This window comes from Leptosomus discolor, chromosome 22 (genome assembly GCF_034619465.1).
Source record: "Leptosomus discolor isolate bLepDis1 chromosome 22, bLepDis1.hap2, whole genome shotgun sequence".
In the NCBI taxonomy this organism is placed as follows: domain Eukaryota; kingdom Metazoa; phylum Chordata; class Aves; order Leptosomiformes; family Leptosomidae; genus Leptosomus; species Leptosomus discolor.
Window position 1 is genome coordinate 6,688,458 of NC_141412.1, and position 21,295 is coordinate 6,709,752.

At 44.9% G+C, this 21,295-nt stretch overlaps 1 protein-coding gene across 1 annotated transcript; it reads right to left on the minus strand.

Moving 5' to 3' along the window:
• Window positions 1-539: 539 nt before the first annotated feature.
• Window positions 540-11,722, minus strand: KCNJ5 (potassium inwardly rectifying channel subfamily J member 5). The gene is made up of 2 exons (XM_009950566.2): window positions 10,783-11,722; window positions 540-895 (listed from the first exon to the last, which is right to left on the minus strand). The coding sequence occupies exons 1-2, from the start codon at window positions 11,720-11,722 to the stop codon at window positions 540-542; spliced, it is 1,296 nt and encodes a 431-aa protein (XP_009948868.1).
• Window positions 11,723-21,295: the final 9,573 nt, after the last annotated feature.

The following is a 21,295-nucleotide window of genomic DNA, read 5'->3' on the forward strand; positions in this document are numbered from 1 at the left end:
TGGAGGAAAATGCTAAAATCTGTTTGTAAAAATCACGAGGGCAAAACACATCACTACATACCAGAGACGGTTTTTTCCTCTTCCTTTAATTTAGCAGTAACGATGTCTACAATACATTGACTCACAAATTAAGTGAAGGTATGAAACCACATTCTTCGTACTGAGATGGGACATTCTGGACTTTTACTTTTTAAATACCCTCTCAAGGGGGAAGAGTTCTGAACATCCAAAGAACATCTTTTGAAACAACCAGTGGTGGGAATCTCAATTTCAACAGTGACCCCATCTAGTGAGCCTTGTCCATAGAGATCATCAAAACGCTTTGCAAACAAGTGCAAAGCTCAGAACCTCACTGTACAGATAAAAGGGGAGGGAAACTGAGGCACAGTGCTGTGCAGTGACTTCGCCAGGAACAAGCAGCAGGCAGCAGAGATCTGGGCATAAATCCCAGCTCTCTGACTCCCAGTCAATTCCTGACTCGCCAGGCCACAGTCTCCCAGTAAGTGTACGTGGGTAGCTACCGTCCAGCAGTTCGTGCGTTATACAGGCATATCTTCTTTCACCTCTGCTGCTGTCCCGTTGGCTCCATTCAATCCTGCCGGCTCCCTACCACCTTCCTCTTCCTCTTCTTCTTCTTCTTCCCCTTTTGCTGGCTCTGCTTCTTTGCCTCCGCTCAGGAGGGTGGCACTGGAGAGGTGGCCGAGGAGCTGGCCCTCCCGGCGAGACTCGGCCAGCTCTTTGGCGCAGCACACAGGAGTGTTGGTCTCGTAAGTGCTATGGAAGCTGTTATAGTCGACTTCGTAAAAATCCTTCTCCAGGGTGAGGACAGGAGTGAAGCGATGTCCCCACAGCACCTCGGTGTCCATGTAGGAGCTGCGAGCCTGGCAAGTCATCCCTGGATAGAAACAGAGGGATGTTAAACGCAGTTTCCCTACGTGCTCACCCAACCACTTCTTTCATTTAAAAGCACTTTCATGTTATCTCCATACCTGATTGCTCTGGGACAGAGAAAACGTCTTCGCTTAATAAGCCTCACAAAAGCCTCTATCATGACAAAGCTGAGCACTCAAAGGAAAATGGATGGATTCATCGCCGCCTCTTCAGACTGTTCCCTGAACCTTGTGCTTACGGGTCTGAAGTCTCGTACCACTAAGCAGCTTCTCTCTGTTCTCTCATGTCTCTGTTGAGGTGTTGCTTGCGTGTCTGATACCACCAGCACTCCTGGTGAATCGTGCTAGAACGACAGCCAACCCTGCCAACGCACCTCCAAATCCTGACCCACACGGCCCCCGAGCAGAATGATCCACTGCTCTGCTCTCCCACTGCGTCCAACCCCAGCCCTCCTCATCTACAGCAGCATCAGCCGTTCCCTCCTGCACTTAGGTTCACACACCAAGACATATAGCCCAAAAGGTGGAGAGGGCCACAACTCCTAGTGTTTTACATGGCAAGCTGGCGTTTCAGTGCCTCTGGAAGGTTCAATCCCACTGTACTGGGATGGCAGAACCAAACCCCACACCACCACACAGTCAAGAGCATTGAATTCCATCTATTAATGGATCATGGATTGAATGAGCAGTGGGCGATATGAAACTGATGCTTGTCAAGCTGCTTCTCAGGCCCAAGGATCAGAGTTTATTTATCTACTTTGAAAAAGTGTGAAGAGAAGCTTTGCAGAGCAGGGATAAGCATTCAGCAGTGGCGTAACTGCCAACAAGTTTCTCTTGGAATCACCTGCCAGCGTCAAGGCTGACTTCTCTTCCAAATAGTAGTCTTCTGTTTGTCTGTCTGTATGTTACTATTTTGGAGATAATTCTGGTGAAATTTTGAAAACCTGACCTTACAAAGTCCTCCCACTGCTTTCTTTTGGAGGGTGAGAGATAGGCCTGGCTGGAATACATTCAAAACATGCGCTTGGTCCAGTTCCTGCCCAATACTTCCAAGTCTAACTCCTGCAGCTCAAAGTACACAGACAGGAATCTAAAGCAATGCACAGGGGGAAAAACATCAGTGTCAGATGCTTCAGGGAAGAGCATATCATGTCTTCTCACCATGTGAGCTCAAATCTCAGAGTAATCAGGAAAAAAAAAGGCACCTTTGCAAAAATATGAATATTTTGTTCTCGTTATTGCTACAGTCCATTAAAGACACCCACACAAGCAAGTTCTCTGGAAAGCTTTGCTTGGCTCTTACCACGTTCTTTAGTTTAAAGCTATCAGGCCAGGAGTGTATTAGTTGCTTTTGGTTCTTGAAAGGGGAAAAGAGGGATGGTGACACATACAGCACTGAGAAATTTCCAGTTCTGTATCACAGACTGAAAAGCCAATTTTTCCCCCCAAGAAGATCTGCAGGAGTATTTGCTTCTGGGCAGGAACAACAAGTACAGAGTTAGTCATAGCGTTCTAGTATGCCTGCTTCCTGGACTGGAAGGAACCGGGAAGTGCAGAGGCTGCTATGAAAAATACAATAATGGAAGAAGAAAATTACCCCAAGTAGTTTTGCCTTTAGGAGAAGCTCTGTTGAGGTACAGCATCTGTTCAGGGAAAGACCAGGTTTTGCCTCACAAGTGAAAAAACAGCGTGGAGCATCACCTGCCCTGGACTCCTCCGTCCTCGAGGTGAAGGCTGGTTGGTCTTCGCTGCCTTTTATCAGCTGGCAACGAGCAGCTCAGCGTGCAGGCAGCTCCCGGAGTCCTGCTAATTTCGGAGTCCTGCTATAGTTTTTCTCAGGAGAGCTGTGTCGCTGACACTTATCATACTGTTGACCTCCCTGGGCCAGGGCTTTTATTACAGGCTGTTTCGAGGGTCAGTAATGCAGGGCTGCAGGGCTAATCCCATTTTCTGCTGCTCCCTCACGCTGGGAGGCCAGAACGCTGGACGACCAGCAGCATGTGCGTGTATGGTAAGGAGGCAGTTAATATAATCAAACCCTTTTTCCTTTAGACAGAGCCCGGTTTGCACCTTCAAGTGCCTCCTCCAAGCTCTGAGCGCTTTCAAAGCCCAGCAAAGAGAGCAGGCGAGGAGAGCGCTCAGGCTCACAGGATTAGGTCCTGTGAATGAACCGCCTGATTCTTACCACGGCCTTCCAAGTGCTGCAGAAAGGTATCACGCAGAAGTCCCCAAGGCCAAGACGGGGTGTCCCTGCGAAATGTGGGGGCCTGCGGCATCCTAAGGGAACTCCTGCCTTATAATCAGGGCCCAAAATAGCTCCTTCCCTGAGGGGAGTACCTGACAGTGAACCTGAACTCCAGAGACACAATCACAGTTATCTCCTGCTCTAAGTATTCAATTAAGGAGGGAACAATAGAAAGCTTTCAGCAACCAAATACTGCACACTGCCAGCTTCCAGCGGTAGCTGCTTTCTGCAACCCCAGGGGTACACGGAGCCAGCACAATAAGACAACTTGTAATTGCTCCATAATCCCATTCAAATATTCCTTTCTCACACATGTGCAGTGGTGGTTTTAATCGCGTGGGGACTGACTGCTTGGCAACTCCTACATTACCCAGCAAACAGCAGCATTGTCTCTGCTTCAAATTCCATTAAGTGCCTGCTTTGCAGCCTGCCCTGTGCTCTCCAGCCTGGTTAATTAATGCATCTGTAATGTCCCTAGCTAATTATCGCCTCTCGAACTGCAAAAAGATGACAGAAGAGGTGTGGAAACAATAAACCTTACTTTTATTAAGAGCACATGGGTGCAGCCACTTCCCACTTGCACACAATGTGCACTGTGCTCTGAACATCCAAGTTTCAGCTCGCGGTGGGGCGGAGTAATCCCCCAGACTAAGGTCTTTCCTACGTGGCTGCGGGCTTTCTGCAAAAATCAGCGGTTTCATTCCAGAAGCCTTGTTTATCGAAGTCCCTGGGACGTCTTGGGGGTAGTGAACCATCAGGTCGTGGCTCCTGTCCACCAAGTACCACATCAGCTTTGCCACCGCTGTCCCACTTCAGTGCAGCAGCACTGTCTTGTGCAACCCTCAAGGACTGACGTTTCAGAGAGCACAAGAAATTGAGGGAGGTTTCAAACTTCCAGAATTTCTCGCAAAAAATGATCATAGTATTTATGGCCCTGGCAAAGGCTGTTAATCTTTTTCTTAAAGTACGTACAACTACACATTTTGGGTTTAAATGGTACAGATATCTGGTACAGTAATAGAGCGGTAATATTTGGTGACCTGGGCATTTCACTTCAAAAAGCTCCATGCCAAAAGAATATCCTCACTTCCCCTTTGTCAGTCTAAGTAGATGCGCTTCAAAACTTATTTAAAAATAAAAACATAGAGATTTTTATTTTTCAAGCGTATCGTATTTTCTGGATAGTAAGACCATTAGAAGTTTAATTTTCTCCTAAACAATCTGGTTAAAAATGAAAAAGTATGTTTAATACAAATTTGTACAATCTGTCAGTTGTGGAAAATGTGAAATGATATGTGAAATCCTCAGCTTTCAAGATTTAGTTACAGCTTTCTCATCTCTTAATTCAGCAGCTTAGCTTTCAGTTGCAAACAAACCTCAAATTAAATTGAAACCAGAAAAAAGTTGGTACGAAGTTACAAGCAGATGCACCAAGTTTTCAATAAAGCTGGAACCAGTTCCAGGCTTTTTAGAAAAGTGGAGACCAGAGGACTGTCTCCTGGTTTCAAGTTCTGCAATAAACATTTCATAGAGTTTTAACGATAATTTCATTACAGCAGAATCCTAAGAAGTGGATTTTTTTTTTGTCTGTTGGCTGCAGTCACTACATCACAGATCAATAACAGAGTTTGTGCGTGTTCCTGCTTAAGGCAGCCAGAGATGCCTACCTAAACGGCTTGTTTCTGGTTCCCAGTAGATGAAAAGATACAAAATATATTGCTGTGTGTATTAAACCAGGTGTTTCATTACTTTGGAGAACAGAGAGAGTCACGGAGGAAAGACTGCTGCGTAAAATAGGTGTCAGGCAACCCTACCAATAAGGCACTTTCCTGTCATCAAAATCAGTTGGGATCAAGCCGCTTACATTTTATCAAAGACAAAGGAATGGCAATACCTGCTGACAAAAAGCAGTTATTTGACGGCTCGCTCAGTCGGGAGCCTGTTTTTTTCTGCAGCGTACTCGATGGGAGCTGCAGATTTCCCAACGTTTCCCTGCTCGCAATGCCCCCGATTATGCAAGTGGAGCAGAGGCTTCTGGCTCCGCCACACTGCTAGGGAAAGCAGAGATTGCTCCTGATTTCCAGGTCTTGTATACCCTTAGGTTACGGGTTAAAATCAAACCTCATTATCACAGGCCAAACCTAACTGCGTTTGCAGCCGTTGGTTACCCAGAGATGAACCGGCAGCCTCCCTGCAACTCTTGGAGGATGCACGTTTTCGTCAAACACGCCATCACAACCAGTACCTTTACTGGCAGTTGCACGGGAGAGGGCAAGGGGACCACAGAGCACGATCTACCAACCCAAGAAATTGCCACAGGCTTCAATTTGATCACATCAGCAGTACAGCTGAACCTCTCAGTACTGCTACACAGCCTGAACTTTCTCAGTGGGCAGAGATATTCCAACCCCTGGGGCTGTCAAGACAACATTTTTCATCAGCCTAAAATTAACTCTCCTCATTTAAATGCCACAGAGCTCAGTGATTATCTGCTGGTAAAATGTCATGTGGATGCTGACTGTATGTTTGCCATATTTGCTGGGCTCTCTCTGCAGCTCAGACACAGATATTGCTGGAAGTGATTTCACTTCTCTGCCCTTGTTTTCATACACTGTTTTATGCAGGGTGACTTTTCCCCTTGGACTGGATGCACCACAGCTGCACAAGACGTACTCCGCTCCTTGAGCTGAGCTCCACCCACACTGCAAGAGCAGAGAAAAGAACTGATGGACTCAGGTACAGGGACAGATCGACGTCACTTGGGATGGCAAGGAGTAGTTATCAAAATTTTAAGTTCTATCACTCTAATTAAGCAATACATGTCTTTAGATTAGCATCAGCATTTGGATAGTTATAAAATTTATTACTTCCTCTGCATTAATTAGACCAAAGAACACTGTCATCTCCAAAAAGTCAATATTCTTCCAACTTGAAAAGGAATATTAGAAGGTAGGAGCATGGTCCTCCAATTATTTGTGCCTGTCTCCTTTAGAGGAGGACATGCCTCGGCTTGATTCACTTTGATTCTTACGCCAGAGGACAGTAATAGGATTTTAATTTATTTGAATGCTCTCCAGGCATGCAAAAGCTCCTAGGCACTGGAAATGAGAGGAAAAAAAAAAAAAAAAGGACCTTATGATTTGAAGATCTTCAATTCAGTTGCCATGTCTCTACCAGGGAGGACCTGAGCACCAAGCTCACACCATGTAACCTCAGGCCCCTCACAAAGGCATTTACAGTGGCTGCAGAGGCACCTAAGCTGATCAGCCTGCCAACATCTACTTCTGGAGGAAGTTTGGCTCATGAGAAGAATGACTTGAGATGTCTCTCTTCCCTGTAATTACACAAGCAGTTTCTCTAACAGTTCTGCAAGGTCCTTCTGGCGGAAAAGAAAACTTATTTATATGCAAAATGCAAAACAAAACAACAAGACAACCCAAACCAGATGATGAATGCATGAAAACTGTTTAGTAATTTCACCCTTCCTTTGTTCTCCCATGAAAATCATGATTAATTTCAGGATATCTTATGCCCTCTAATTATAGCCAGGGAATTTTACTGCGTCCTCTGTAAAGGTGGATAAATTGGGGTGCAAAAAAATGCTGCTGTTTGCCTACACTCTCACCGGGATAGGATGAGGTAAATTACTTCTAATCATTAAACCACTTTTTATCACACAAACTCTAAGCCAGAAATATAAATGCCTGTCCTTTCCTAAGAGTTTATTAAACCTTCATTTAGTGACTGGCCTAATCAGGTATCTGGACTGTCTCTTGTGGCTTATTTAATGGTGGTGGGGAAAAGAGGTAATGAAAACCAGTGAGGACCAAGAGTTAAGCAGCAAGCACTGCCGTCTCTGTGCCCAGAAAATAGCCATGCTGGACACAGTAGACAGGGAATGAGGTGTGCGGGACAGCTACTGATAAATCAGGTTTTGGTTAATTGTCAGTAAACAGCAGCAGAAGGGTAAAGCTGGAAGAGAAGAGAGTCTCTTCAAATTATCTGCCACAAAGTCTTGTAGGAAACGCAGACTGCGTCATCACATAGAGTGGTGGTTCACAGGAAAAAAAAAAGAAGGGGACTCTCCAATGTTCTCTCATTGAGCCAGCCAAATTCTTCATCATAGCCCAGCTGACTCTGCATGCACATGGAGGGGGGCTCTGAATCTCCTCTGCTCTTCTACTTTATATGCTGCGTTCAACCAGGGTCAGGAAGGTAAGGGCAAGGGGTTTGGCCACCAACCGCCTAGACCTGTTCTGTCAACAGGCTCTAATTCTTTGTGGCCACCGTGGGAAGCAGAAAGGCAGCGAAAGCAAAAATGTAGTCACTGGGCAAGCAGGTTTTCCACCTTGACTTTCTTCCCTTTTATGGCAGGTCAAATTTGGGCCAGCGGATCTTCAGAAGTGTCCCTTTCAGATAAGGCAAAACAGAATTAATTCCCTAAAGTAATCTCTGTGACCGATTCATTAAGGGGGCGCTGCGAGTGATGCTGCTGCTTTCACGATGCCCACGAAGCAGCAGTGGAAGTCAGAACACTTGTCATCTACATTGATTTTGTCTTGGCAGTGGTCGTTTCACTCAGCAACGACCACAACAGATCTGCCCAGAAACTTAGGCCTCTTTTGGCCTTTTTTGACCTCTCATGGAGTGCCTCAACCACATCAAAATACTGGTTGGAAAGGCCCATGTCAGTGGGCTTTCTGCCGCAGCTGGCTTTGTGGGTTAGATAACAGAACAGCCGTGGGTCCCTGGGGAGCTCTGTCTAGAATAATACAATGTTTATTTTCTTTTTTGGCAAAATAAAACCATTTTAGGCTGGCTGGTAAGTTTCTCATGTGTTGCTATTCTTCAGTGTGTTGTTATTTATCCTTTGAAAAATACAAGTCAAATTGAAAACAAAAACATGGGTTTAAACCACAATGTTTCACTTTGTAAAGACAAAACAAACAACGAATCAACTTGAAGTGTTTAGGAAATTCAAGTCAACTTGAAAACAAAAACATTGTTTTAAGCCACAATGTTGTATTTTGTAAAAAAAAAGCCAACCCAAACAATGACTTGAAGTGTTGCAACTCTTCAGAATTTACACTTTTGATTTGAAACATTGTTTCACCATGAACAGAACTGTCTGTGCTGACCAGTGGTTTTTCACAGGGGTTACTAAGGGAATAAATGCTCTGTTGCATGTTTATACCGCCCTGAACCTGACCAGGCTGTAACAGTGTCGTGATTTAATAGAGGTCACACCGCAAGTAAATTATATCACTCCCGAAAGCAGATGAGGCTTGAGCAATATGATAGGAAGGAAAGAACCTAAAGAATTTGCTTGGACCAGATTTTAAGGCATGGAGGTAGGGATTAATTTCCCCAAACTGCTTTATCAACATTACGAAGTGTGAGGACAAAGCAGGAAAGCGCAAACATTGTGCTTCTGCAAGCCACTCTCACCGTGGCAAAATATCACACACCCCCCCCCCCCCCCCAGTTACCATATGTCATTCAGAAAACCATCCCAGCCTCTGAATCTGATAACGGCATCATCTGAGGTCCACACGCTCAATGCAAACTGGCTCTTCTAGCTCCAGTTTGGGGATTTCACAGCCTGTCTTCCGAGACCAGGATAATTCATTTCCACAGACGTATGCTCCTTAATATCATTACACGCTGGCCTGTACAATCCCTCTGGGAGAGGAGCCCATTTGTAAAGCAATATTATTCCTATGCCATGCTTTTAATTTTGAGGTTGTTATTGATAATGACTTCCTCTCACACATATCTAGCAGAGGCTGAGCTTTCAGAAGAGGAAGCCAGTGCAGGAGCTGTTCGAACAGAATTTGATAGTGTCACTGTGCGATGAGGAAAGAGGCTTTGGACAAACAAGGAACTGCACTCCGTGCTCAGATTAGGAGGTTCTAGCATCTAGTAAACGTTTAGGCTACAAAATAAGCTTCCATTACAAATCTCTGCCTTTGCTAGTCTTTTCCACCCACCCCTTCTTTTGCCACATCTCTACAATACTTTGCTGGGAAAGAGTATTTGCCTAGTAACACCAAATGAATTTAACTTCTACAATACAGTGTTCCAGCCTAGGTACCGTGCAGCCTATGCATAACCTCCCCTAGCTCTGTTTGGAAAAGTCAGCTATTGCTGTTCACCTAAGGACTAAAGGGAGCTGCTGGGAAACTGAATTAGCTCTCTAGAGAGCTGTCTTTAAGAGCGAAGGGATGCAGGAATTTGAGAGACTATTTCCCCTTATGTTTGGTTGTTTGGAGACTAACCAGGACAAATCTCAAGCATGGGACAATATCAATAGTAAGCGAGAGCCAGAATCTGTGAGACACGGTGCTGATATCACCGAGTAGCGTTTCAGAGAGAACCCATGCCTCATCAAGATGGAAAAAAAAAAACAAACCCAACCACCACCAACAGAAAATACTTGGGTTCATAGTGCCATCTCAAAACTACTCACAAAAGCTTTTCTCCATCTCTGATTCTTTCTGTTTCCACATCCCTAGACAGCAATTCTCTCCTCGGTGCTGCCTGTAGCCCATTCCCCTTGAAGGCCCCGACTCGACCAAGGCATGCTGCCAACCCCAGACTCAGAAAGCCTGCCTGAAGGGAGCGTCAGCATCTCAGCGTGCTTAAACACGCTTGCTGTGCTAAAAGTGCAGCAGACAGAGCCTGCCAGCTCCTCCTCAAAGCCCAGAATAAATGAATTAGCTGCAAGTGGTAAAATGATCCCATGGTGCCATGACTTTTAGGTGACTCCGGAGTAAAAGCATCCTCCTCCCTAGCCAGACCCCCAGGGGATACCCTGCATCCCACCTGTGGAAAGGCCTTTGGGGCCCTCCCTTCGCTCAGGTTGAGAGGCACACTGCCACCTCCCTCTTCCACACTTCGGAAAGCCGAGGCACACAACTCTTCCAGATTTATTATATACGGATGCCGACTTCTTTCATCGCCTGCCACAAATATCCCCATAGGAGGAAATCGGGAATCAGCTGAGTGTATCTCCTCATCGACCCATTACACAGCATTGTTTTAAGCTGTTAAACAGCTGCTGGGTTGCAAGAGTTTCTGTATTTTTCCTCTTTGAGCTCCTTTTGAAAATACATGTCCTACATCATGTGCAAGTCATTCGGTTTCAGCACATGCTGTTTTATGGGATATAGTAATACTTGGGCACTTCCTTCATAGCCTCCATTAAAAAGCAGCACTACAGCAATACCTAAAATAGCACAGTTACAGCCAATTTTTAATACAGAGGAGAAATGGAAAAAGATTTGCACCATGAATTTTGATCACAGGAAACGGGACCATAAGAGACCTCATGAATTCCTTTATTTAGTCCATTCCTTTTTTCCCATGGATCAGTTCTAAGTGATTATGGACAGCTCCTCGACTAACCCCTTCGTCTGAAGCCTGGACTTATAAAAAGACTGTGAAACAGTACAACACGGCTAAGGACCCATCTTTTAACTGCCAGTTATCTCAGACCACAATATCCCACCTGAATCACTAGAGAAGGGCAAATCCCAACACGTTCCCAGTCCAGGTGACGTTGACGGTAAAATCTTAATGCCAAACTGCACTCCATCTGTCCCCTTCCCCCCTCAAAATTGTGACAGATTTTTGACAAGTCCTTACCTGTTGCTTCCACCATGCCTTCCAGGATGACCACAATTTCAAACTCCTCCTTCTCCAGTTGAGTGCGGGACATCTCCCAGAAGGGGCTTTTCTCATTGATTTCGTGCGAGATGATAAGAGGTGACACCAGGAACAATCTGTCGTCTCCAGTGTCAAATCCCACGTTGATGTCTGTTTGGTTCAAGGGGATAAACTCTCCTTCTTTGGTCTGTTTGGACTTAATCAGTTTGGCTCTAATGGAAGCCTCGACAATGTGGGAATTGCGGAGGTCTCCGACCCGGAACATGAGACAGAGCTTCTCATCCCTCATGGAAATCACTGCGTTGTTAGAGAACATGAGGGTTTCGGCCCTCTTCTTTGGTTGGCTGATCTTGACAAACATGCATCCCACCATGAACGCATTGACAATGGAGCCCAGAATAGCCTGGATCAGGAGCAGCACGATGCCCTCTGGGCACTTCTCCGTTATGACTCTATAGCCGTACCCAATTGTTGTCTCAGTCTCGATAGAAAACAGAAATGCCGAAACAAATCCACTGAGATTTTCAACACAGGGGATCCAGTTCTCATCTTCAAGATGGTCCAGGTCTCCCCGGATATAGGCAATGAGCCACCATATGAACCCAAAAAACAACCAAGTGATGGTATAGACCATAGTGAAGACAAGAAGATTAAAACGCCACTTGAGGTCCACCAGCGTAGTGAAGAGGTCGCTAAGGTACCGATAGGTTTCTTGGACATTTCCATGGTGCACATTGCACTTGCCACTTTTCTCCATGTAACGCTGACGTGGCTTCTTACCTTCTGCTGATATGAGGCGGGTTCGGTCAGTGGCAATGGGGACATCATCCCGAGCCTGTTTGGGAATCTTCTTAGGCTCTCTGGATGTAACTCCGATGTCCATGTCCTGGTTCATGAAGATCCTAGAATCTCCGGCCATGGCTGGGCTGCAGGAGAACAAAGAAATAAAGTTTGGGATAAGAGGAAAAGAGCCGAGACAAAAGCCATTTCATTTTACTGTCTGAACCATTGCGACGGATGAGGACAACAAACATTGCAAATATTAATGCTACGCTGACAAACTTTGCCCCACGCTGGTAGAGGGCTGGACACGGGATGGTTCTACATCAGCAAAGCTTTTCGCTAAGGCCGTGCCTTTCCTTCTAGCACTGTCCTGGGAAACACTTTGAAAGCTTTCAGCTCACAACAGCCACTTGCTAAATACAATGCTGCAGTTAATGTTAGATACTGATTCATAACACACAGTCTCTTCAAGCATGGAACCTCAAACTACAGTGATAAGCAGTCTGGGAGGTAATACAGGTTTTTGGTCCTCAGATTTTTTTACACCTAAAATTTGCTTGAGATTACAACTAGGAGCAAAGTAAAGATACATTGACACGAGTTTTTTGATGCCTCAGGTTTTGGATGCATATCAAGAGAAACCTTAGAAATTAATAGAAAAAGCTGAGCACCACTGGCTACCTATATCTCACGTAAGTCTAAATTATGCATGAAGGCTTCCCTTAAAGTCAGCAGAGAAAGGCACCTCCAGCGATAACTCAGAACTCAGGAGTGCTGAATCACCTGCTGGAAGTACCCAGCCCCTCCACAAATTATTCTGGGAGCCTGGGCTCCAAGTATGAAACGGGCTTTTAATTTACACCTTGAATTACGTGTCTGAAGGTGTGATGAATCCAGGCCTACCGTTGATCAGATGTATCAGAACCCACCCCTTTACTTCATCTGACATTAGACAAAACCACCAGACACTTGTAGCAACAGACAGCTATTAAAAAGCCCACAGTCTACACGCAAAACCATGCTTAACAAGATACAAATAAATAATCCAAAATGATGGCTGCCACGAGTTTTCCAGGTTACAGTGTAACATCCTGTTTACTGAGATGATTAGATACTCCCTTAAAAAAAAACCCCACACATGCTCTGTGGAAGAATGAGAGGCTTGACTCTGAATGCAGGGCACAGACAAAATCTCTGTGAAAGCCTACCTAAGAAGCCTTAGGGATATCAAAGATAGAGTAGCAATATTCTCTATGGCGTTCATTCTCTGCATTGTCCTCTGCAAATCCTATTAAAACCTAACTAAATCTATTACTGCTCCCTCTATCTTTAATCTTCTTATGCGCCCGTGAATGAGAAAAGGTGTAGAGATACAATTAAGAGTATCTTGGGAGAGACAATTTTAAGATTGAGCAAAGTAGCTTCATCTTTTCAGTATTAAAAAGCACAAAGGGTGGGCGGGAAGGAAGCAGAGGCAGGATGAATAAATGAAGCAACAAATTTCCACTTCCATTCTGCTGTAGCCAAGTCTGGTTAACAGCAAAAAACCTACTCTTAGCCCTTGTATAAGTCACCATCAATCATTACTCCAACGAAGCAGCCAGAGCCTGTTGCTGGAACCATACCCGCTGGCTCTGTTCACCAGGGAGCCCAGCCATCTGTCCACAGCCCGGTCCCAAAGATGCTTCGTGCCGGCAAATTTGCCTGGTTTGGAGGGTCTGGGCCAGGGCTGAGCCAGTGCAGCTACAGGAAGGGGTAAATATTAGCGATTAAAGACGCTGGGATGGTAAGTTAGGAGGAATCAGGTTTGCTACCCCCACTGGATATGATCCTCAACGTGGGACAGGTAAGCCCAGCACAGTGCTGTCCCCTTCCTCAAGCAGCAACACCGAGGATTTTGGCAGCATATTAATCCCTACCACTATTTCTTTCGCTTCTGAAGGTAGGACACTCCCGAGAGCTGGCTCATGGTATATTTACATACATCTTCAACCATTTTCTACTACCTGTTGCCCAATTCAAATCTCCTGGACCACTGGACACATGCCCTACGGCGTCTGTCTGTTTACGTGCTGCACAGTGCCTGCTAGGTGCTGTCCAATTGTAAGGGTACATACTGAGTCTCACCTCACAACTTGTGAAAGCATATGCCAAGGGCACGTCAGAACAATCACACACTTCCCCTACCCCCCTCTTTAATAGGAAAAGAAGCATCCCATACACTGACTTAAAGAGAATTAGGTACAGAGGAGAACCTCTTCACTTTCTTCTTATGAATATTACTTTTAACCTCTGCATTGTTGGATTAATCCAAAATTACTCCATTTGGACTACAAAGCTTTTGATCAATCTATGCGTAGAAATGTAAAAACAGGCAAGCGTTGCATGTTTTCAACTCAAAAAGAACTGTTTCAAAGGTAATTTTGTTATAAAAGTTATGTTTGAGGCCGAGTTTCACTTACACTGACGCTATGTGAGAGCGAACAATCAATTTCAATACATTAATCTATAGCGTTAAGGTTTCATATTTTAGATTCACACCAAAGAGACCAAAAGGATCTTGAAACATATTAAAAAGAACAGGACAGAAGAAAAACAATCAAAAAGCCTAAATCCCTAGAAATATCACTCTGGCGAAGCAGGCTACAGGGACTGTCCATTAATGAAAGTACAGAGAAACCTGCTTTAACTGAAACACTCAAGGGACTGGCAGCATCACTTTTCTAATGCTACTGATCTTTAACAATAGGTCAAGTGAAAGCTTTCTGGAAACCTTCAGGAACTCCTTACAAGTGGTCCATTAAAGCAGAAAAATTCCTGCTGTATATGGACTTTACTGACAGCTTCAGTGGCATGACAGTTTTTCCTAACATTTCATCGCAAACTCTCCCATCGTAGCACAAGCTTAACCTCAGAACGTGGTTATTGAAAATAAGCAGATGAATCTTTGCATTAGTTTCTTTAAAAGGAATCACACTGGTTAGCAGTTTGAGCACAGTTTGGACGTCTGAAGACCAGCCAGCTTTCTGTTCCAAATGATTTCAGTATTTTTTCCTCTAATTCTGAGCAAATCACTGCTTTTCCCTCTGCCTTAACTCCCCACCTGTAGAATCTGTGACAGAGGCACAAGAATTTTCTACCATTCCCTTATTATTTTAACTGCTCTGGGAAACTTTAGCACGAATGACAAGATACTATAAAAGGAGCACTGCACCTATGTAAGGATTTGCTTAACTCCTTCAGTGTATAATATACTGTCACTGCTATCAAGCATCCACATCTTTTCCAGAGAACGGTAATTACGTGCAAGCAACTCACAGAGATTTGGGCTTCAGTTTGTAAATCACTGCTCCCTCCAGCAAAGAGATCTGCGAGATGAAATTGCCTCTTATAGTCACACGCACCGTCCCGTTCCGCTGGCATTTACCATCTTTGGTTAAATGAGGCCAGGATAATAAAAATGTCACTTTTGTACAAAGCTGCTTTCCTTTTGGACAGGCTACTGCAAAAGGAGAAGTGAGTCAGTGTATTATCAACCTGGCGAAGAGGCTTTTTATCAGACTTGCTGTTGCTCAGCTTTTGCCCCGACAGACTCGGGGCAGGCGGTGACACTTAGGGCTCTTAGATTTGCTGAAGAAGAGTCAAGCTGGGGTTAGCTAAGTATCTTCAGGAGGCATTGTGTTGCAGAGCTGGCTACAAGCCCTGCCTGACAGAGCTGATGTACCTCCTGATAGCTCCAAGTCTTCAAGACAGACATTTGCTGAAGACATCGCAGAAGGTAAAACGGTAAAAACCAGCAAGAAACTTTTTTCCCCTGCTGAACCATGGTGACTTTTTCAATTTAAATAATCGCTGATCTTAAGAAAAGGCAAGTTTCAGTGGGGATAGGATTTGCTTCTGGAGAGGTCTAAACTGGCAGGCAGGAGGAGTTTGAAGACATGAATTTGTCATCGAGTTTATTGGTGTAAAAAAATACTTCTTTTTGTTTGTTTTAAAGTTGATGCCCATGTTCTCTTGCATTATGAGAATAAATGAACAACTGTTCTTTAGTGAGCCCTCCACACCTTCTCAAATCAGGATGCTACTTAATTCTGTCTCTTTTATCCCCAGAGCGTCCTATACTACTCAACAAGCAAGTAAATATAGCAGTAACCACTAAACAGATCATTCCTGAAACACTTGACCTGGTTCTTTAGCTGCCTGTTGGCCTACACCACGTAAACCAGAGCCGAGATTCCTCTGGGGGACTTTTATTCTTCTTTGGGTTACACCGCTTCAAGGCAATGAAATGCGTACCTGACAGACACTAGCAGCGTGGGGAAGCTGGTAAAGGAATACAGCAGATTAAAGCAGTAGCACCCAAAGAGAATAAAAGCATTGATTGCTGAACGCTGAGTGCTAGTGGAAGGGTGGAGGAAGAACTATTAGGAAAAGGTGGCCTTTGACAACCTGCAGAAAAAAAAAAAGGCCGGTAGATTTTGTGCAAGTCATGTCATCAGTTTTCTGACTTACAAATAGAGACTGTGGTGGCTGCCTCTTTGGAAAGTGCTTGGGGATCCACAGGTGGAGGGAATGATGCAAAAGAGTCGGGCTGTTCAAAACCAGGGCACAACACTGACGGAAACGACCCAAAAAATGAGACCCGTGGCACCTCACTAATAAACCCGTGGTTCAAAAGCTCCCTCATCCAAATAATTACTTTTCAAAGTGCAATCTCACTCAGCACTGAAGTAGGAAGCTGCCTCTCGTTTCCTCTGAGTTTTCATCAAGTCACAGCGCTGCTTTTCTGACATGCTGACAGGCATGATTTTACAGCGGCGTTCCTCTGGGACTCGAGGAGAGACCCACCCACCGGTACACAAAAAGGGGTGACTGACAATTAACTAGGCAGCTACTAACGAAGCAGGATGACTTTGTGCTTGTTACAGAGCTGGGCTGGTGACGATGCCTGTCTGCCTAAGAGTTCATTAGGCTCAGAAATACCGAAACAGAAGCTGTGTTCAGGCTTTCAAAAGAAAATACCTTGCAAGAAGGTATCTCTTGGTAGGAGGCTAATATGACACCAAGACAGACAGAGCTTACAGACATTTGCATCTTTATCTGCTAATTACCTCCCAATCTATCCTTCTCCCCAGCAATGCTGGATAATCACAGTTCTAATATCCCTGAGCCCTTTCATCATCACTTGTGAGGCAGCAACTTGGCCTCCCCATCCCCAGAGCATCCAAATGTATGACAGTGTTCAACGCAGGTATCACGTGCTTTAAGATTTTATTGATTTATTTATTAAGATCTGTGGAACAAGGAGGTGCTCTCCCTATTTCAAGATGGGGAAGTGAGTCACAAAGACACTTCCTTCTTCCACACTCACACTGGGAGTCTGTGGTAAGGCAGGGAATTAAATCTAGAGTTTCCAAAATCCTAAATGAGTGCCTGTAATCCCTGCACCACTCCTCCTCCCTTCCACCAATCCAGCAGCAGTGAATACAGTCCCTAACAAGATTATTTCTAGGGCCAAGAAATAATGTTTCTGTTCTTTCAAGTAGCTACAGGTTTCAAAGAGATTCCCCCCCGCCCCCCAACTAAGGATTAAAGTATAGAAAAATCCTGTAAATAGCACAAGTTTGCAGTTACGTTATATATATTGACTTCAGACCAATGCAGAAAAGAGTGGAGAAACTAAACTATAATAAGAATATTTTTTCATTGTTTGGAACAGTCAAATGATATTTTCTTTACCAACAAATAGAGCCTGAAACTCAACCAATTCGATCCTTCTACCTCCAAGGAAGTGACTCTGCCTGAGGCACTCTGCAGCCTCTGTCTCTGTCCTTTTACCCCTGACTCTATTTTTAGGGGGACCTTATGGCGTCATCGAAAATTTGACCATTATCTTTCAACCAACATGAGTGAACAAAGAAAAGGAGATGCTTTTGTCCTGATAAGACACTCCTGTTTCTCCTGCTACTGGCTGTTTATACACAGCTCACACTGAATACTGGGGAAAGCAGAACCTCAATTCTAAGAGAAAATCCCGCCCGAAGAGCACTGCCATTCCTGTTCTCCATTATTTAGATATTGCACCATTATAGCCACTGAGAATCTGCAGCTGGCTTAAAAAAAATAAAACCAAAGGACATTAATACCACTTCACACTTCTCCAGTATTTTGCATCCAAAGAGCTCAAAGATGAACTGACCAAACGCGGGCTCTTTCTGCCCCAAGATGTACTGAACCCGCTGTGCAGCCAAGAGAAGATGGGTCACAGAGACAGACAAACGGACCTACTCGACACCAATGCTCACCCCAACGTCTGGGTGGTTCTCCTGACCTCAAACTGAATAGAAAGTGCGTGACTCATCTAAGAGAGTCCGGAGGTTTGTCTCAGAACATGACTCCAAAACTCTGTTTGCCTCTTCCAGAGTCCGTAAATAATTGGGCTGGAACCTTCCAGAGATGGAGAATTTTCTCTCATGGGAAGCAGAAATGATCCTGATCCTTTATCTCCAACTGAATAGGAACAGTAGGGGAAAGAAGTGAACCCCAGAAGTGAAATAACTCCCTCAACACAAACACTGCCAGACACACCTCCCACGCACTGTGGAAGATACTAGTTGCTTGGATTGGTCAGAGAACTAGGGAGAGAAGCCAGTTTTGTTTTCCTCCGAGCTACTCTACTATAAATCCAAGGTAGTTTACTTACAAGGAGGAAGGACCTGCTTGATTACAGAATCCCCAAAATTCAGATAGTAAGCTTTTTGGGATGGGAATAGTTTCTGCCAATTCTCGACTGGTTCCTGGAAAACTCAGGTCGAAACCAAATGAGAGATGCTGTGTAAAAGTTAGCATGTTACTCCCAACCAGCATGTGCTGATAGAAAAAGGAGGACTCCAGGCGCCTTTCTGACTGATGTGGCAGGACACCGGTAAAAAAATGAGTCACACTTTTACCTCCCAGAGCAGTAAACACCCCTACGGGTTCCCAATGCATTAAATTGCCTGTCCCCTCCGAGGGCTGAACACGCCACTTCATTGTCTGGAGACTGCAAGAGCTCTTTAAACTGACTAGTAAGTATCCTAATCATAAAAGAATTTATCTTTGACTCTAGGTGAGGATTATGGAGTCCACGCATTTCAGGGCTGCTTACTGCTCAGTCTCTTCCTGCCCATTGTATTCCAGTGATTTCCACTAATCTGGTATTTGAGCAGTTCATAATTTTTAATGTCTCTTCCTGCACAACGCTTTTATGAGACCTGACAGTGCTTTTGCCCAAGATCAACATCTAATCCCTGGCTGACCAAAGAGTTCACTAGCAGCTGGTGAGTTTGACAACAGCACATCTCTAGCTCACACCGGGGCAGCTTTGGGCATAGAAACCTGGTGTTCAGCTGACCTAATGCCTCAGCCGCTTGTCCTCCTGTCTTCTGGGCTCCTGATCCTTTGCAACCAGAGAAGAAAAGAAGTGAACTGGAAAAAACCAAACCCGACAAACAAAATGAGGTAACTTACTTGCTACGAGCGGCTCTGCATCAGTCCTGTGCCTTGGCGCTTCGGGGACACTGGACGGTGAGAGGACTGAGAGGTAGGTAAAACAGCTGCTGGAAAAGTGTCTGATCCATGCCATCACCAGAGAGCTGGGGTCGTCTTCTGATCCCTGGGCTGCCTCCTTCCTTCTTCCCTCTGCCTGTTATAGGAGAACATTTATGTGGCACCGGAGATTGAAGCGCACACGCCCCTGTCTGTAGGTATCCCTGATTTCCCCTGCTCTGTCAGAGCTGACACAGGGTGCTCCAAACCCTCACCCCTCCACCGCTGCGGTGCTACTTTTGCCTGTCAGACGCTGCCTTTCCTGCTCTCTCCTGGACAAACGAATTCTTGGTGGTACGAAGCTTTTTAAAGGGCTGGGGCAGAGGGGAGGGAGAGGAGCGGACTGCGTGTGATGGGGAGCATCATCTGTTCTGAATGAGCAGCAAATGGAAAGGTGGCGAGAGTGAAAGCGAAGAGGGGAGGGGTTTAAGCCGCTGCCTTGCACAGCAAGGGCTGTGAGGAGGGGGAAGAGAGGCGGATTCGGTGCCTTGAGAAAATGCGAGGCATCGCGCTCCCCTGTCACCGCATGGGCTGTGCCCTCCTTGCCAGTTCCCCCAGTGCTGTGTGTTTCCTTCTCCTCGCTCTCCCCTCGCCTGCGTTCTCCTTCCCCTGGTTACTGGATGGGCTTTCATTTGTTTTAGGGGTGGGGGCTGCGTTCTTGTTTTAAAATCACACAAACAGAAAGCAGTTGCTGAAAAAAAGGAGGGCATGGAGAATGCAAAAGCTGCACGTTTAACAGGGAGCACACGCGTACACGTTCACTGGCATGGTGGAAACTCTCTCTTCTAGGCTGGAGCAAGGAATTTGGGAAAAGTGGGGAGAAGGAGGGACAGCATGGTTCCCTTGCCTGTCAACCTCCAAGCTGCTCAAATGGTGTTTGCTGACTGAGCTGTGGTGTTTGCCTGTGATCCAGCTAGTCCCGGGGAATGCTCTCGAAGCTCTTCAGCAGTTTGCTGTATTTTCTTTCGCTTTTTTCTACTTTTTTCTACTTTTTTTTTTTTTAAAATCGTTGATAATACCACACTGTCTCCCTAGCTTAGTAAAATATTTCCTCTTCTGAAAAGCAAATGTCAGGCCAGCTGCATATATGAGACAGATCTGCCTGGTGACTACAGGTTACCTTCAGGCTTTGTCGCCCTGACCCCTGTCCCCCCCAGTTCTCTATTCCAGGACTGCATGCAGTACAGCCCTTTAGAAATGCTTTCATAGAAGACCTTCTGGTCAGGAAAAAAAGAACTTGTCAGAACTAAAGCACTGTACAGGAATGTGTCAGTATTGCTGGAATCTGAAAGCTAGTTTTTCCGTGTTCTGCTTTGAATGACTTTCAATTTTTTTTTTTTTAATTTAAAGTTACACAATTTCTAATGAAATACGTCAGCACTGGAACAACGTTTTTATTTTACTGTATGGGCATCTTGCGACATTATTTCCATTCTTGTTTTGGAACACTAAAAAAATTGAACTAGTGGAACTTCCTGTAGATCAGAAAAGCTGATTCCTGACCATCTTAAATCTAGCATACATAACACCTCATTATGGAAGCTAGAATGGAAAAATTCACAGGCAGACATGCTTTGAATATCATTAATCGCATCTTGCACAGGGGACCGGGTGAAGAAGGCACATCTCTATGGACATAGCACTTTTCACCAGTGTTCTTGTTCCCTGAGCTGTACGTGGAGGTTGGATTTGACCAGACGGGACAGGAATCTGGAGCCGCACCAAGGACTTAAGCCATTAAAAATCCATTTTGCAGATGTAATTTTGCTTTTCCACTTGTTGTTCGTTGATATTTCCCACTTCACCACAGCATGGCTGAGATCAGACTAGCCAGTTTGGCTCCTGTTTTGCACACGAGAGCAGTGCTACCCCATCTAGGTTGCGAACAGGACAGGGGACCAAATTCAGCAATGAAACTGTTCTCAATGAAAGCAAAAGGCATGGCAATAAACTATTGATTAAATCCTATGAGATTATGTTGGATCTTCTGCCTGCTCATAACTGCTAGGAATGCTCTTTTCAGCAATATTTATTTCACCTTTTAGAAGTATGTCTATGACACATGAAGAATCCTTATAAAAGTGCTATTTGGGGAGTATGTTAACAGTTTTGGTTTGGTTTG

What these genes read in the sequence shown, in the direction of transcription:
- KCNJ5 (XM_009950566.2), bottom strand. Translation starts at nt 11,722, where the DNA reads ATGGCCGGAGATTCTAGGATCTTCATGAACCAGGACATGGACATCGGA. An exon ending in AGGCATGGTGGAAGCAACAG is followed by an intron (nt 896 to 10,782) that starts GTAAGGACTTGT and finishes GTTTCTATCCAG; the next exon opens with GGATGACTTGCCAGGCTCGC.